This window comes from Triturus cristatus, chromosome 10, assembly GCF_964204655.1.
Source record: "Triturus cristatus chromosome 10, aTriCri1.1, whole genome shotgun sequence".
NCBI classification, from domain to species: domain Eukaryota; kingdom Metazoa; phylum Chordata; class Amphibia; order Caudata; family Salamandridae; genus Triturus; species Triturus cristatus.
Window position 1 is genome coordinate 534,732,418 of NC_140593.1, and position 18,286 is coordinate 534,750,703.

An 18,286-nucleotide genomic window follows, 5' to 3' on the forward strand; every position below is an offset into this window, starting at 1 on the left:
TTGGAGGGTGCTGGTTTGAGCAATGATACATGAAAGACAGGGTGTATCCGCAATGACTGGGGCAAGCACACCTTCACGTTCACGGGACCCATACACTTGGTAATTCGATAGGGGCCCATGTACTTGGGATGGAACACACTGTTCTTTCGAAACCTCATGTTTCTTGTGGATATCCAGACGTAGTCTCCAGTACGGTACAGTGGCCCGGGCCTTCTCTTCCTATCTGCCGCAGCCTTGTATCTTCTCTTGGCCTCTATTAGGACAGCCCTTGAGCGCATCAATGTGTCTTTTATGTGTGCCACCCTGTCCGCTGTGGCGGGAATCCTGTCCTCTCTGAACGGATGTAGAAATGGCAAGAACCTGGGATGTTGGCCATAGTTGCTATAGAACGGAGATGACTGTGTGGAGCTGTGAGTGGCGTTGTTATAGGCTATCTCTGCAACCCATAGCAAGTCGACCCATTCTTCCCTGCCCTGGTCCACAAAACATCGCAGATACTGTTTGAGCGTTTGGTTCAGGCGCTCGGTTTGACCGTCCGTTTGAGGGTGGTAGCTGGTGGACAGGGCGGTCTTAACATGCAGCGCAGTGCACCAAGTCTTCCAGAATTGCGCAGTAAACTGCGACCCCCGGTCCGACACGATCACCCCAGGTAATCCATGCAGTCGTACCACATTCTTTAGGAGTAGTGACGCCAATTCCCCGGCCGTAGGGACTCTCTTGCAGGGGATGAAGTGCCCCATTTTCGTCAAGTAATCCACCACCACCAGTATTGCCGTCATCCCCTGGTCTACCGGTAGGCCCACCACGAAGTCCAGTGATATGCTATCCCATGGTCTATCCGGGGTTGGAAGTGGATGTAAGAGCCCTTGGGTTCGGCCATGGTCGGCCTTCATGGTAGCACACGTAGGACACTCCTGTCCCCACCTCCTGACATCCACTCTCATGGTTGGCCACCAGAAATGCCGTCCCATGCTAGCCACCGTTTTTTCAAAGCCCAAATGACCTGCGCATGGAGAGTCATGGCACCAGATGAATGCTTGTTTCCTTAGCCTAGGCGTGGGTATCAATAGGCACCTGCCCTTCAGGGGTATCCCGTCCTTCAGCTGCCATTCTCTGTGACTGAGGAGCCACCTCCGCCATGCGAATGACCTGATCCCTCTCTTTATTCCCCTCAGGAAAGTATCCGGTTGGATAACCCCCAATACCATCCTCGGGGAAATGATGGAACGCTCGGTCGCAGGCAATGGTTCCTTAACTGCAGATTGACGGGACAGGGCGTCCGCCTTTCGGTTTTCCGTCCCCGGCCGATATGTGATGCGGAAGTTGAACCCCGCAAAGAAGATCATCCACCGCAGCTGCCTGGGAGAAAGGTGTCTAGTGGCAGTCATGAACTGTAGGTTCCGATGGTCCGTGTACACCGATACCACATGTCTTGCCCCCATCAACCAATGCCTCCATTCGGTGAAGGCGTCCTTGATTGCGAGAAGCTCCTTCTCCGCAATATGGTAGTTGCGTTCGGCGTCGTTGAGTTTGCGGGACATGTACGCAACGGGATGAAGCACCCCTGTGTCGTGGTTGCGTTGGGACAAGATAGCCCCCAGCGCCACATCCGACGCGTCCGCTTCCACCACGTAGGGGAGATCCGGATCGGGGTGAGCCAACACCGGCGCCTTACCAAAGGCGCTTTTCAGGGCCTCAAAGGCTTTGTTCGCTTCAGGGGACCAGACAAACTCCTTGGACTTCCTCAGTAGCTGTGTGATTGGGGCCACCACTCCTGAAAATCCATCTATGAACCGCCTGTAAAAGTTGGCGAAGCCAATGAAACTTTGGACGTCCTTCACGCTTTGGGGCACCGGCCATTCTTTCACCGCCTTGATCTTTCGTTCTGCCATCTCCTGTCCCTCTGGACTCAGCATCACTCCGAGGAATTCCACGGATGTGACGTGGAAGTCACACTTGCTGAGTTTACAAAACAGCATGTTTTCCCTCAGCTTTTGGAGCACAGCTTTGACGTGGTGTACGTGCTCCTCCACACTGGACGAATAGATGAGGATGTCGTCGATATATACGACCACGTAGATATCCAACTCCTCTCTGAATACCTCATTCAAAAAGTACTGAAAGGCTGCCGGGGCGTTGCACAGACCGAACGGCATGACGAGGTACTCAAAAAGGCCGAACCTGGTCTTAAAGGCGGTCTTCCACTCGTCTCCGTCCCTCATGCGCACCAGATGGTATGCCCCTTTCAAATCCAACTTGGTGTAGATACGAGCTTTCTTGACCTGTTCCAGAAGTACACTGATGAGAGGCAAGGGGTACCGATTTTTTATGGTTATCGCATTCAATGCCCTAAAGTCCACACAGGCTCTCAGCTCCCCATTAGCCTTCGGGATGAAGAAGAGTGGCGAGGCGGCCGGAGACTTGGACGGGCGGATGAATCCTAGCTTGAGGAGTTTATCCAGGTACCCCCGGAGATGCACGTTTTCAGGCTCCGTCAGGGCATACAGCCTGCCGCTGGGAACGCTGGCCCCTGGCACCAGGTCGATCTGGCAGTCAAACTGTCTATGTGGTGGTAGCACTTCCGCCTTCACCTCATCAAATACATCCTCAAAACTGTGATAAGCCTGGGGGAGAGCCACATCTTTTTCTGCCGCTGTAGCCACCGTCTGACTCCCGCTCTCATCTGCGTCAAGGGATTCCGTTCTTATTCCACAATGCAGGATGCAATACGGTGACGTCATTTCGATGCGATGTGTTGGCCAATCCACAAAGGGGTTGTGTTTCTGTAGCCACGGCAATCCCAATATGACGCCATATTGGGGCGCTCGGATGATGTTAAAATCGATTTGTTCCAAATGGTTCCACCCATATCTCATCGGAAGGACCCCCGTGTGCTGCCCGATGGGCCCCGTCACCAATCGCCTTCCGTCTACAGCATAGACGTCTTCGGGTACAGCTTTGGGAAGAAGCACTAGCCCTAGCCTGCATGCCTCGTTGTGGTCCATAAACATGCCAGTGGCCCCTGAATCCACCATGGCCACAACGGGTATCCACTGGTCATGCACTCCCACGTGCACCGTGATAAACAGGTGTCGTTGTCCCTTAGTGACCGAGTTGGAAAGTGAAGGGATGGATGAGTGACTCCGAGATGTCCCTTCTCTGGTCTTGGAGTCCTCTAGTTTTCCGCCGGTATGTCCACCACGGCTGTTACCGACCGGTTGGCCCGATAACGTGACGTCTTCGGTTTGGCAGGGCATTCACGTACGTAGTGGCCTTTTTTGCCACAATATAGGCACAATCCTTGTTTACGGCGTGACTCTTTCTCCGTGGCTGTGAGGCTCGCTCGTATTGCGCCGATGTCCATGGGTTCTCCCTTGGATGCGGTGGAAGTTTCAGGACTTCCCACCGTCACATAGGATGGAAGGGATTTTCCTTTTCTCCCATGATCCCCCTTTCTTTCACTTAGCCTATGTTCCAGCCGTAATACCAGGTTGATAAGGCCCTCACATGTCTTGGGTTGAGGGTCAATATGAGCCACTGCGTCCTTGAGCTCATCGCACAGCCCTTGATGGAAGAGCGCCGTCTGTTTAGCAACAGGCCACTTGGTTTCCGCAACCAGCCTTCGGAACGCGTTGAGATACTGCACCAGGTCGTTGGATCCCTGTCTCAACTCAAGCATTTCACGGTCCGCCATGTACGAGTCAGCCCTTCTGTCGAATACCTTCAGGAATTCCTCGCGAAAAGCACCCCAATCACATAAGAGGGGGTCGTCCCTGCTCACCAGAGGTACGGCCCATTGTGCCGCGTTTCCAGCCAAATAGGATATAAGGAAAGCCACACGAGCCTGACTCGTGGGGAACGCCTTTGGTTTGCACGATAAATGTAGCGCCACTTGTGTGAGGAATACCTGCACTGTGTTAGGATCCCCACTGTACCTCTCTGGTGTCGCCAAGGGGATGGCTACCGGCATTTCCACTACTACCGCAGGGGTCTGATTCGTGAGGGAGGTGCTGGGCGTGAGCGGGTTCAATTGGATAGCATCCAGTCTGGCTTTTACATCGGCTGTTTCTTGCCTAGAGGCAGCCACTTCAACTTGCATGGCCGCTAAAGCAGCCAGCACATCATCAAGTGTTGCCATGTCTGTTATCGACCGGGAGACAGTTAGTGTTATTAAGGTCGGATATTTTGTAACGCCCTGAACGTCTCAGGATCGTTTAACAGACACGACAATGAGGACGCAACCACTAGTGAAGGGTTAGTTGTTTTAATGAAGGCAAATATAATACAAAGAATAAACAAGTTATAGTCACTGGAATCCTCCAGGCTAAGTACGTTACCAGCCCACAGCACGGATGGTCCTAACCGTCCTCTGCATATACGCCGGTCCCGGCGTATGCCAACAGAGGGCAGAAATGAAATGGCCGACAATGCCAATCGGTAGGCTGTGAGGGGCACGAAGAGTGTTGGGGAGAATCGAGGAGTCAGGGAAACACCCAGCCGGGGTCTCTACCTGAAGGGAGCAGCCGCTCAACCTCTTCCTCAGACTGCACCGGGACGCGGAGTCACCTCCTGGTGATGCGTCACCGATACCCCAATCACAAGCAAGAAGACTGAACCGAGAGCAGCCGCTCGATCGATCCTGTGGACTTCCGAGTCTGTAACGCGGCAAACACCTCCTGGTGTGCGTTACAGCTGGCAGTCCCTGTGTCTCTGGTCGGGCTGGGAGTTACGACTCCAACCAGCAAAAGCGCCACTGCGCTTGGACTCAGCCGAGTCAAAAAGCGAAGCTCAATGGTTGACCGGTAGAGCTTCCGGGTCCTTCACAGGTGACGATGGGGCAAGACACGGCCCAGGGAGTAACGACTCGACCTACCTCCGTTCTTGCCTTACTGGAGCACCACTCCGGAACACTGCTCTTCACGAAGCAGGTACGTCGGTGTGAACACAATATCCGACAGCGTTGTACCTCCCGGTTCCTCCCTTTATAGGGCGTGTTTTCCTTGAGTTATGTAACAGCTCTCCTGTTTACATAAGGGCGTGTTTCCTTGAGTTATGTAACAGCTCTCCTGTTTACATAAGGGCGTGTTTCCCTTGAGTTATGTAACAGCTCTCCTGTTTACATAAGGGCGTGTTTCCCTTGAGTTATGTAACAGCTCTCCTGTTTACATAAGGGCGTGTTTTCCTTGAGTTATGTAACAGCTCTCCTGTTTACATAAGGGCGTGTTTCCCTTGTATGACAGGAATTCTTGACACTAATAGTGGGCACAATGCATATACCCTTTCAAACCAGATGTGACACTATTAGGGTGTTTACTAGGGTTTAGCAATCAAGAAGGTTTGGGCAATGTCTGGTCAACATGGCGAAGTAAGTTCATCCTGGAACCAAGGGTAGGTTCCATGTTGTTTCCGTAAGTTCTAATGCCCAGCCCGGATAGCTGGACTAGCCAGGCTGGTTGGGGATGCTGGCAGCCAACATAGGGTGCTGCTGTCCCAACAATTGGGGGAACAAGGTGTCAAGCACAAAAGGTACTATATAAAGAGAACATTTGGCACATCCAGTATTAAAAAAACAAGAAAGAATTAGAATTCAACAGACCAGGCAATATTTTCCTGCTTGGTGGCACACGGTTGGCAGATAGAATCATGAACCTGGGAAGCCTAGGGGGGGGGTTACACCAGAGGGAACAAAAGTGGCTAAATTCCCATAAGGAATTACAGGATACAAGCTAAGTGCTTGAGGACACGCTTGCTCGTAGCCATATACTGCTAGTATGAACATTCCTGTTCGCCATGATTAAGCAATCAAAGAGGACTGTGCAAATGTCGGGTCAACCCCAACAAAATATGTGCACTCTGCCCCATGGGCAGGTTACGGTTGCCTCAGTTAAGCATAGAAGCTTCTCGCCCTGATAGTCAAAGTAGACAGGCTGGTTGTGGGTGAGGTCACCTAGCAAGTGGGCTGCTGTCCCATAAACTGGGGACTCAGGTGTTAAGGCACTTAGAGTGCTAGAAGTACTGCATTTACAAGTTACAGAAGGTTGGAGCCTGCATTAGTTGGGAGATCCCAGTTCACAGGTTTACAGTTGTAAGGGATTTTTTGGGCTCATTCAGGCACGGGCCATTCAGGCGTACGCCTAAGGTTAAGTTGACAAACACGGAGTGCACTTGTCACAGTGTGCATGGGCACGTTTCACTGGAACATGCTGGAGGCCCTAGAATGCAGGTTGCACTAGGGTTGGATCTCTTCCTTTTAGATTTGCAGGAGGCCCTGGAAATGAGAGGTTGCAGGTAGAGTATAGCTGTTTTGGTAGGGGGCTCTGGCGGCCACCTCCAGAGCTGTGGCGGAGTTACAGGGTGATCTGGAAGCAGATGGGTACAGAGGGGTACCTCTGCGTGGCACAATAGGGGTGCCTGAGCCAAATGCCAGGAGCCTAGGAAACCGCGTCGGCGCCCCGTTAGTCCTTTGGGCGGTTGTGGGCCTGAGCAACCGGGGGCTTGCCTTGCTCGCTCCGCCCTGAAAGGGGCGTCGTGAGTAATAGGGACCAATGTTTCTCGTAATCCGGAAATAGGATCACCCCCATAAGGTGCAGCACTGATTGGGTTCTCCACAGTGCTTGGCTCATCAGGCGGGCATGGCAGCATAGGCTGATCGCAGCTGCCTGCCCTTGGATCACCCGTAGGATAACCCACCGGATTGCATACTTTTGTATGGAATAAACCTGCAGCAATAATTTTCCAAACAAAAGTTGTTTTGTGTTTTTATTTATTCAGCATGCATGCTTTATGGTTTTGTGGGTGGGGTGTGTTGCCTATATTGGCACTAACTTGAATGTGTATATGGGCCCATTTTGAGTAATTTGTTGAGTGAGAAATGTTCATCCTGGCCTTTAGCTGGATCAGCTACACTGCGAGGGCCGCCAGTGATGCCCACCCAGCTCCTTGAACAAACTGTGTAATCTTAATCAGATCTCTTTGATATACTCCTTTTACTTGATCATCAAATTTAAGAGAACTTTCAAACAGTTCAGTATGTGCCCTACATGAAAACCTCTCTTGTATGTTGTATTATAGAGTATAATGTTGCTCAATTTATAGCAACATTAGCTATAGAAGGGGGATGGGAGCACACTGCTACCTCCCAGCACAGTTCGCCCCTTTGCATCCTGGTACATGCAGTTCAATTTAAATGCTTACTTGAAATTTTGCAGAGTGTCTCACCAAAGTTGGTGCAGGTTAGTGCTGTTAATCTCTAGACACATGTGTTTCTGGATTTCATCCTTCTTCAGTAGAGATAAAACGAAATTCTTCTGGGGTTTGCTGAGAAAGCTGCCACAATCCTCTCAGGTCTCTGTACCTCTCCCTGGCGCACAGGTGCCTCCCATGAGCTCGTCAGCCCAGTGGCTCAAGGGAGCCTTTTTGAAACAGAAGGGGGATGGGAGCACACTGCTACCTCCCAGCACAGTTCGCCCCTTTGCATCCTGGTACATGCAGTTCAATTTAAATGCTTACTTGAAATTTTTCAGAGTGTCTCACCAAAGTTGGTGCAGGTTAGTACTGTTAATCTCTAGACACCTGTGTTTCTGGATTTCATCCTTCTTCAGTAGAGATAAAACGAAATTCTTCTGGGGTTTGCTGAAAAAGCTGCCACAATCCTCTCAGGTCTCTGTACCTCTCCCTGACGCACAGGTGCTTCCCATGAGCTCGTCAGCCCAGTGGCTCAAGGGAGCCATTTTGAAACAGAAGGGGGATGGGAGCACACTGCTACCTCCCAGCACAGTTCACCCCTTTGCATCCTGGTACATGCAGTTCAATTTAAATGCTTACTTGAAATTTTGCAGAGTGTCTCACCAAAGTTGGTGCAGGTTAGTGCTGTTAATCTCTAGACACATGTGCTTCTGGATTTTATCCTTCTTCAGTAGAGATAAAACGAAATTCTTCTGGGGTTTGCTGAGAAAGCTACCACAATCCTCTCAGGTCTCTGTACCTCTCCCTGGCGCACAGGTGCCTCCCATGAGCTCGTCAGGCCAGTGGCTCCCATCCCCCTTCTGTTTCAAAAAGGCTCCCTTGAGCCACTGGGCTGATGAGCTCATGGGAGGCACCTGTGCGCCAGGGAGAGGTACAGAGACTTGAGAGGATTGTGGCAGCTTTCTCAGCAAACCCCAGAAGAATTTCGTTTTATCTCTACTGAAGAAGGATGAAATCCAGAAACACATGTGTCTAGAGATTAACAGCACTAACCTGCACCAACTTTGGTGAGACACTCTGCAAAATTTCAAGTAAGCATTTAAATTGAACTGCATGTACCAGGATGCAAAGGGGCGAACTGTGCTGGGAGGTAGCAGTGTGCTCCCATCCCCCTTCTGTTTCAACATTAGCTATATGTGATGGGATTGGTTCTCTCATGTTATCATCAGTAGGCTGTGGGTAGCAGTAGGCTGTGGGTAGGCATTCATGAATGTTTCTAAGCTAATATTTACAAGCTTTCACTTTAGTAATTGTCACTCATTGCATTGATATACTGTAATATACTACATTGGAACGTCTCCAACTATTGAAGAAAATATGTCGTTATTGTGTTTTTGCAGGAGAACAAATACTTTGATGGTTCGACTTGGGATTCGGCTCTTGGATCCCAGGCTCTCCGTGTAAGTTTGCTGCCTTGCTCATCACTACTATCCATAGTGGAACAAAACTACAAACACAATCATGTAAAGGAAAACAATGAAAGGAGCGCTCCTTCCTTGGCGCTGGACAATTTAAGAGCTCTGAAACTTGCTGAAAAGGAGCAAAAGACATCTATCCTGTTTTTCTTACATTTTGCCTGTATTATATAGTTGTACGGGGTGGGAGTCATTCTAGGTTGAAGAGTGCTGTTGTTATCGTCTCTTTTCAGTGTCTACGGCTACTGTGAACATGTTGTCCTATTTCTGTGTTGGTGACCTGTCCCGGTTCTTGATTTTGAATATGTAGAAGGCACGAATAGGCTCAGTTCGGTGTTCCTCAGAATCAATGTGTTCCCGCTGTGATACACACAAGTGGAACGTGGTTAACTTAGAACACGTTTGTCTCGAAGGAGCACTATAACGCAGAGAAAAAGCGTGTAAATTAACGTCCAATCAGAGGCCGGTATACAAGCTAACCAGACGTCGTTGTCACGTGATCCTTCAAAGCTTACTGTTTACCAATGGACAGTTAAGTGTAGCTGGTGGATCGGAGGGGTTCACTAACTGTATCTCACAGGATGAGCCATGACTTTCGCCAGGCAGAGTCTGGCACGCAGGTGAGTTTGCAGGAGGGACATGACATGAACTGGTCGCTGCGACCATTGACCACCCTGTGGAACTTTTGTGTGCAGCAACATTGTCACGTGTTGCTAATGTCTGTAATGTAAAGTTTGAAGCTATAAGCCACAGAATGTTCAGTGTTAACTCAAGGTGTCACACTTGCAGAAAATGCCACAGTGTCATGGCGCCACCTGTAGTGCAGCATTTATATAGCGTGTATTACCCCTTGGTGGTCCCCCGTTGGCAGCAAGCTACCTCGTGTAGGGTGTGTGGTTGAAAGGGCGTTGGCTTTGTTTATTGATCCTTTGGGGAAAGTGTTTCTATGTAGTGGGTGTTGACTATTGAGGTGTGGTTATTGTGCAATGGGACACAGCACATAGGCCTGTGGAGGTGTGTGAGATGATGGGGTATTTTTTTTGTGTGGTCTTATCTAGCGGGAACTCGAACCGAAGGTATTGGAGTGCTTTACGTGAGCACCAGTTACATTCCACAATGACATACTATTTTTATTAATATACTTTTGTTAGGCACGGGTAGGTTAAGTGATTTGCCCAGAATCACAGGATGTTGAGTCAACGCCGAGACTCGAACCTGGTTCCCCTAGGGTGACCAACTGGCATTGGTGCAAATTCAGGACGGTGAGTGTAAAAATTCAGGACAAAGGGTCAAAATTCAGGACACAAATTCAGGACAGGAGGTCAAAATTCAGGACAAATCTTCAGGACAATAGATAAGTTTCACAGACACATCAGAGGAGGTCGCGCAATAGTATATAAGTAAGACCACATATTCAACCATTTGCAAACCTATCCATCATGTATCCTTCCATCTATCATTTCACCCATCCATCCATCCTTTCACTCACTCATCCATCCATCATCCATCCACCCTATCCATCTGTACACTCATCCATCCACTCTTCTACCCATCCATCCATTCACTCATCCATCCAGCCTTTTACCCATCCAGCCATCCTTTCACTTACTCATCAAGTCACTCATCCTTCCACCCACCCATCCACCATTTCAGTCCTCCATCCATCCATCCTCCCTTTCTCTCTCCATCGACCCTTTCACTTAGCCATCCTTTCTTCCTTCCATCCATCCACCCACCCATCCATCTACTCATCCACTCATGAATCCATCCATTGACCCTATCACTCATCCATCCTTTCTCTCATCCATCTATCCTTTCACTCCTTCACTCATCTATTCATCCTTTTGTCCATCTACCCTCCCTTTCACTCACTCATCCATCCATACATCCACCCTTTCACTCATCCGTCCATCCATTCACCCTTGCACTTATCAATTCATCAATCCAGCCATCATTTCACTCATCCATCCACTCACTCATCATCCACCTTTTCACTCATCCATCCTTTCACTCATCCATCCTTTCACTCATCCATCCACCTTTTACCCATCCAGCTACCCTTCAACCCATATATCCAGCTATTTACCTTTTCTCTCATCCATCCTTCCACTCGCTCATCAATCCATCCATCCATCCTCTCTCATTCTCCATCTATTCAATCTTTAATTCACCCTTTCACTAATTCATCCAGCCATCCCTTCACTTACTCACTCGCCCACCTTTCCATATTAATTTTGAGCTGATCCTTTTTGAGAAGAGGCCCATCAAGAACTTCACCCTCGCTGCAGGAGCCATTCCAAGACTGGGGCAGAAGCCACCCAGGGCGGAGACCGGATCCACCACAGGGGGACAGGAGCCTTCACAGACAGGGAGGGGCGGGGGGGGGGGCACGAGCCACCACATGGGAGGACAGGAGCCATCACTGGGGGGGGGGGGGGGGAGCAGGATCCATCACAAGAGGGGGAACAGGATCCACCAGGGTGGGCACAGGGGTGGGCATGCAGTATTCAGGTATCATCTTGGCCCTTCCAGGGTGGGGGTAGGGCTCCCTCCTGGACAAGACAACGAGAAGACGGGCTCTCTTTCTAAAATGTTCGTTTTGCCATCCCCCACACTGATGTACAGTATTTAAAGAAGATACTCCAAGAGAAATGATTTAACAAATTGTCCTCCATACTTTGTTAATCAGTGTGGGTGCGATTGTGCCATTTCTTTATTTTATTACATTATAGACTGCATGTTTGAAGAACCGAGGTTTGCTTACAATTTAGTGACAGTAATTAAGCTCTGTGAAGAGAACCACGTGCTGCCTCAGTGTAATCAGGGCCGGTTCTAGGATGTTTGGGGCCCTGGGCAGAAAGGGAATGTGTGAGGCCCCTCTAAATTGCAGAAGCATTCAGGGCTGGTTGCATCTGAATAGATGCCCCTGCAGCTGCAGCCCCTCCCTCTCGGTCACCTTCAAAACCTCTTAACAGCTCATCAAGGGCTGAAGGTGTGACGGTTGCCATCCCACTGTGCCTCTCCAATCCTGCCCGGTATCTGAACCTTGGTACAGCATCGGAGTCAAGAAGGGAGGCGGGTGGAAGCTGTGCCGCTTTTAGGGTGGTGCGACCGGTGCCCGGTTAAAATTACGGACAAATGGCGTCCGTTAAAGAATCCTTCACGGACAACGGACAGACGGCCGAAATTACGGACTGTCCGTGAAATTTACGGACGGTTGGTCACCCTAGGTTCCCCATTTTCAAACTCGGCAGCTCTTTCCGTAGTGCCACATCCTCTTCCACCCTCAGATAGACCCGCAGTTGATAAGCTGGCAGCTTTGCAGGCCTCTTTATAGTATTTGTTATGACTGAATCTACTTTAAGTGGTTACTGCATTGGTTGTCCAGCCTGACATTTTGTTTCACATTTTTGGTCCTGAGCAATTACAGGAGACCAAAGTGGTGGAACCTGACTATGCAGAGGGTTTATCTTAGTACCTGAATAGTCATTTAATGATAACCAATATTCCTTTAACTCAAGCTATGGATATCTGCATTGTTAGATTAGTAGTACCGTGTATTCTGAGTTGTTTCTAATACTACACCGCACCTCCCAGAGTAAATCTTTGATCTGTCTGCTCAGGTTTTAGTCCTTGGATAGGCACAGCACCAGGACATCAGCGGTCAAAGGCTCTAATTAAAGCAGTTTGAGCTCATTTATGGCATTTTGTGTATTGGGAGGGACGCTGATGCCTATATACTTCTTCTATGTTAATTTGATGATAAATGTTAAATAGAAAAACTGGTGGGTTCTGGAAATTTGAGCTGTTAATGTGGAAAAGAGGAACAGTGCTATGGTAAGCAGTGGAGTGGATGAAGCTGAACTTTCAAGCTGTTTAAGGGGCCCCTTGTATCCTTAAATTACTAGCAATGCCGCTCATATTTCCCCCAGGCTAGACTGTATCATTTTATTGGCATCAAGAAGCATGTTCATACTCTGCCTTGAGAAATTAGAGTAGTTTTACATTTTTAATCCCTGCACAATATTGGTACAGTATTATATTGGGGTGCAGAGGCATGCTGAGACGATGCAGGATTATTCATCTGTCTCCAGAAGTCTTGGGACTATCTGTGCTTTCAGTTTCCCAACATGACGTGCATTTGGGATCCGCTCATATTAAAGTAGTGATCGAGAGAAGATTATGGAATTAATTTGTATTAAAGAAGATCTCAGCTTGGGAAACCAGATAAATATAGCTAATAGACAGCATAAGCATACATGAGCCCTGGAGATTGATAAACAAAGAGCAGGGGAAAGGGAGAAGTGCATACAGGCCATAAAGAAGAATGCAGATGCCAGCATCGAGGGTAAGGTAGTGCACATAATGATGAGCAGCAGGGTTTGGATCTTTCAATCTATGTAACAGTGTTCATTACTGGATGAACACCATGGACTGACTAGTTCACAACATTTTGTGTTAGAATTGTTCTAAGAAGAGTCATTACTCCAGGTGCTCTCATCCATCACCCAAGATGGACACCACATGGTCGAGCCTTGAAGAGGCTCCCAGGCTCGGGATCATCTTTAGGTTTAAATCTCCCTTAAGCCTGTCATCTGAGCTGGACCGCATTGCAACTCGTGGGGTCAATTCCCAGCAATACCACAAAGTAATTGGATTCAAATCCGTATCTGATCTTCGTCAGTTTGCACTTCAGAGTTCACCTGGTCAGACTCGATGCGAGCCTGAGTAGGCGGTCACGGCAGCCCGACCGTCATCCCTCTGATCAGCCGGTGCTTCTAACCCCGCACCCCCACAGATCAGAGCGTGTGGTCTGACTGCCTGCATTGTGTGATCACCATACTTTGCCTTGCCATCTAAAACTGCAGCCTGCGGTCTCTGGGAGCACTGAATGAGACCAGAGCCTCTTATGGTTTATGCTGATGTCTACACCATTGTAGCGGTAAACGCTTTCTGACCGCTGCCAACTTTTTCAGCGCTGCCTCATCTATGCTCTCAGGGCCTCTTATACTCCAAGCAGGTTGCCTTGAATCTTCAGAGCAATCTTGGAGTTGATCGAGCTTGAATTTGCCCTGAGCGACGTTGATGGGGCTGGAAGATAGGTGACCCAGCTTCCCCTCCCTGCATTTGACCGGCGCCATCTGTCTCAGCGGAGCTGCACCGTTCTTGGACAGAGCTACTTTACTCAATGATCGAGAAGGAAGAGCTAACTTCTTTAGGGGGAAGAAATTCAAGCTGTTCTTGTGAGACGGAAAGTTTTTGGTAAGTAAAGTTCACACACCTTTTTGCATTCAAGGGTCAACCTCACTGCTACAATTGCTCTCTTTAAAATTCAGTGGATGTTAGTCATTAAAAATTTTGAGGCAGATTCTTTTAGCATGTACCTTTTTGAAGGAAGAAATGACAGGGTTTGTGGATAAGCTAGAACAGGTGAACCGGATTTTGAATGTGTCTATTGTTATAGAGGAAAGGTAACAAGGTAAGTCTCCAACAGCTGTCTGAGTCGAGTCAACTGGTTTGTACGTAATGAGCGGCCTCAGAGGGAGAAAATCCAGAAAGGATTTGGAATACTTAATAATTTAATGATGAACTGGGGGTGGTTGATGGTTTGTGTGAAAGGTTGAGAGATCAGTGCCATCTGAAGGTCTAAGAGAGGGAGCTGCACATCTCGCCCATGATGAGCACTTGTGAATAACTCAGACCAAGCAAACATTTTACTTTGATTACAGGCAATGGAAAATGGATCACATAGTATACCATACAGAGTAGTCCTCAATAGTATGACAGTTTGGGCAAAATGATAAAGTAAAGAAGTTGTCGACCCAACTTTGGCTTGTTGTATTCAGCATCTTGAAACAGACCGGATTAGCTGTAAGTGTTTGACTAGCAGTGTATTAACAAGGTGTGTAGTGACATTGTATGCACAGAGTATTTCAGAGAGAAGATCTGCAGGTATTCCATGGACATAGGGTCACAGTTGAGGTTTGCAACAGGTCAACGTTTCTGACTGTTAATGTTGCGGAACACTCTGTGACTACTATCTTCCAAAGGCAAATGGAATGGTAGAGTGTCTGAAGAACGCTGTTAGATGATCTGTAACGTTTACCGTAGTTATCAGACATTATTGAAGGAAGCAACTTGAAATTAATATTATGGTATGCGCACTAACGGGGCATGGGTACACTTGTAATATACCTTTTAGATATATTGATGGACAGAAACATTAATACCAGAATGAACCATGGATTGATGAACAGTTCAAAGAAGATTATTAGTTATGATGTTGTCACAGATTTGCATCCAAACTCTGGTGTGATATAGGAGAGGCTGAGGGAATTGTGCGTAAAGAGTAAGATTCCACATTAGGCTCGCAAATAGAGAGGTCACCATTGTCTCTAGATCCCATTAGAATCATCCAGTGCTATACAATTCAATGTGAGTGGAAGAAGGAAAAATTATGAAATGCGATAGGCCATACATGTGTGATGGGTGAGCAGGTTTTGAGGAAAGTGGATAAAAGAGTAGTAATTCCATTAAGGTAAGGATTGTAGATAAAGAGACAGTGAGGGGACAATCTGGAGGTCTAGTCATAGCAGATATTTTATTCAGAATGTGAAGTTCTTTAGGGTGGTTCAATTCAACTTTGTAAATGTACTGAAAAGCCGGCCATTTCACCACAGTATTTGTGGTGTTTGGTTAAGTACAACAACAAGTGTTAATATCCCTGGACACACGTTTTGTGGCTCTAGTTATCATCAGAATAGGTTTTACTCAGAGGTTCACTTTTTGTTTTCCTTTGCAAGGAGGGAGCTGTGTGGTGTTCAATATTCTTTGTGGGTGTTGTCTGATTTTGAGATTGTATGTTGTCTTAATTCTCTCGTATTATTTATTTGTGGCGATGAATGGTGGAACTTGTGGCTTCTAGCTGCATGAGGTGTTGGTGCAAGAAAGAGAGACTAGAGAATAGTAACTAGCTTATTAGATTAGTGTGAACTTTTGAACCCCTAATAGCGCACTTATATGTAATTTGCATATTAAAAAAACAGCTCATAATTGGCCCGGTGTCAATCAAATTATCTCATGTACCCCTTTCAACATTTTCTCCATACAAGATAGTAATCTGTGTATACAGCCAGTGTGATTCCAACATCACCTACATGCCATTACCTTCTATACAACATCACCAATGACTTGCTAAGATTACTATAGATTCTTAAGTTATAATGCTTACCTGGGGGGAAAAGGTGTGTCTAGTCTGGAATTTACACTGACACCCTTAGTGCTAGGTTAAGTCTTCTATCACTGTGGAACGCAGCCCCCCCCTCCCCGCCCTGTAGGTCAGAGAATGTTTCTTAAATGTTGCTGTCTGGTCATTCAGACAGGTTTACTCCATTGCCTTACTGCACCAACACATTCAGAGTTATTTATTGGTGCATACTCTTCACCAATATTTTACAAAGCAGATATAATGGCAAAGCAATACACAAAACCACCCAAAAATACATTCATCAAATAAGAAATGTGAACCATTTTATTCAATTCTGAAACAATTGTTAACAAAATTGCATTTTTATTTATAATGGGAAGGTTGGGAATTTACTAAATTCAGTTGATATCCCCTTATCTTCCATACTGTATTCTTTGTTGCACCTACACTGGTCCCACAAATCAATCTGAGGATACAAACTTTAAACCTCCAATTTCGAATTGTTTCACATTTTTAGAAACAAATAACATGTTTAATTTTACAATGTGCCTCTTTATTTAAATATATTTTATTAATTTCTTAATTTTATTTTCTAAGGAATTGTGGATCCCCTGAGTAGGCCTATCAGACACTCAGGGGTTCACGGGCCACACGTTAAACACTGCTGCCATGCATTACTTAAGGGACACCTAAATTCAAGGAAGCTGACCAAGCAAATGTCTACATTCCAGTGATGTAATATTAATATAAATTGGTCAATAGTGGCAGAATTACTAGTTGTGTTGCTATATTTATTTGATGAAAACATGTCTCCCAGTTATGTACAGCAGAGGTAATCCATTGGTGTAAGGGACGTTTCCCTCATGGTGATTGGGTGGCCAAGATAGAATGCAGACATTTATTTATTTATTTGGGACAATTCCTTGATGAATGTAGTACGACCTCTGTTCTGATCCAGGTTCCTGCTCTTGACAACCTTATGTGATCCCACCGAATGCTGGTAATTTGCTCAATTTAAACATTGAACTTGAGTTGACTTTCAGGCTGGCTCATTCACATCTCACAAGAAGAGAGGTGCTTCTTATTGACCAAAAACATAAATGACCAGATGACGTAGAGCACGGACTAAATGCAGGGATACATAGATGAGAAACCTGAAAATATAACACTTTACAAGGTTTCTTAAGGAGTACCACAACAAAATAAACATCTTGATTTTCAAGTACTTAGATAACATTTTCCCACAGTGAAAATCATAATTGCTTCTGCACAAATGGACCATTATTTTGCTAATGTCTCTCTTGCCTAAAGCAGTGGAGAAGATACATTTATTGTTCAGGGAAAAAAATATCTTGAAAATCTAAACCCCATCCTCTGTAGCACTCTCGTGGCTGTAAGTCCCTATCATTACACCAGCAGCTATGAAATTATTTCTCCTAAAGTTATTTTTTTTGTGTCTTGACAACGCAATTAAATAGAAGAGAACTTTTATCTTTGCTTTTCTTCGTTGCTCTTTTGCTTGCTAAATGAATAGTCAAATGTTTAGTGAACCAGAAGTGATACAAGCAATTCACAGGAACATTCTGCTCTCAAATTCTACACACCAAAAGGTAGGGAGGGGTCTTGGGGGAAGGGCTAGTATCGCCAGATGTATGCCAGATCGTCAGGATATCCATGTATGATACTTTTTAAGTACAATCAATTTAGAATGAACACATTTTCACAATTCATTCTGATAGTTATGCTGGACATAAGACAAGGATCCCCAAATCCTGGAAGTACATCGGAAATGTGTAGGAAAATAGGATCTGCTTCTTATGGTTTCCCCCACTTTTTGATTGATGTTACACTGTTTTTGACTAGTCTGACTGGGATCCTGCTAATCAGAACCCCAGTCTATCTGCTTCCTCCCTAAAATGTAATGCCATGTACTTGGGTACACTCCAGACTGGATACAGTCCCTAGCATATGGTACACATATACCCAAGGCATAGGGACCCCATAGGCCTCCCATGGGCTGAAGCATGTATTGCGCCACCCATGAGAGGCCATGCAAAATGGAACTACAGGCCTGCCATTGCAGCCTGTGTAAGATGGTGCATGCACCACTTACTTTCGATATAGGTTTACTTTATAGGTCACTACACTTAAAACCTATAAGTCACCCCTCTAGCAGGCCTTGACAATCCTGAAGGAAGGTTGCTGGGTTTTACATGAGATGGTGCCCCTGCATGAGCAGAGAACCCCTGCAGCCTTCGGAGACCATTCTCCTGGGTTGTCGGTGACACAGCCAGACATACGGATGGGATTTCTATAATTTGTCAATATTATTCAATATTGCTCCCCGCGAATCGTGCAAAATGTCTTGTCATATCACTACGGGTGGTGAGCGTGTCATGCTCCATTGGCCTAGCCTCAA

At 46.8% G+C, this 18,286-nt stretch overlaps 1 protein-coding gene across 1 annotated transcript in view; it reads left to right on the forward strand.

Moving 5' to 3' along the window:
• The first annotated feature begins 9,135 nt into the window (after window positions 1-9,135).
• Window positions 9,136-18,286, forward strand: part of XRCC2 (X-ray repair cross complementing 2) — a 110,821-nt gene continuing 101,670 nt past the window's right edge. The window contains exon 1 of the mRNA XM_085632002.1: window positions 9,136-9,280. Within this exon, the coding sequence (XP_085488128.1) occupies window positions 9,242-9,280 (39 nt within the window). The 5' untranslated portion in view covers window positions 9,136-9,241. The remainder of the gene's footprint in view (window positions 9,281-18,286) is intronic.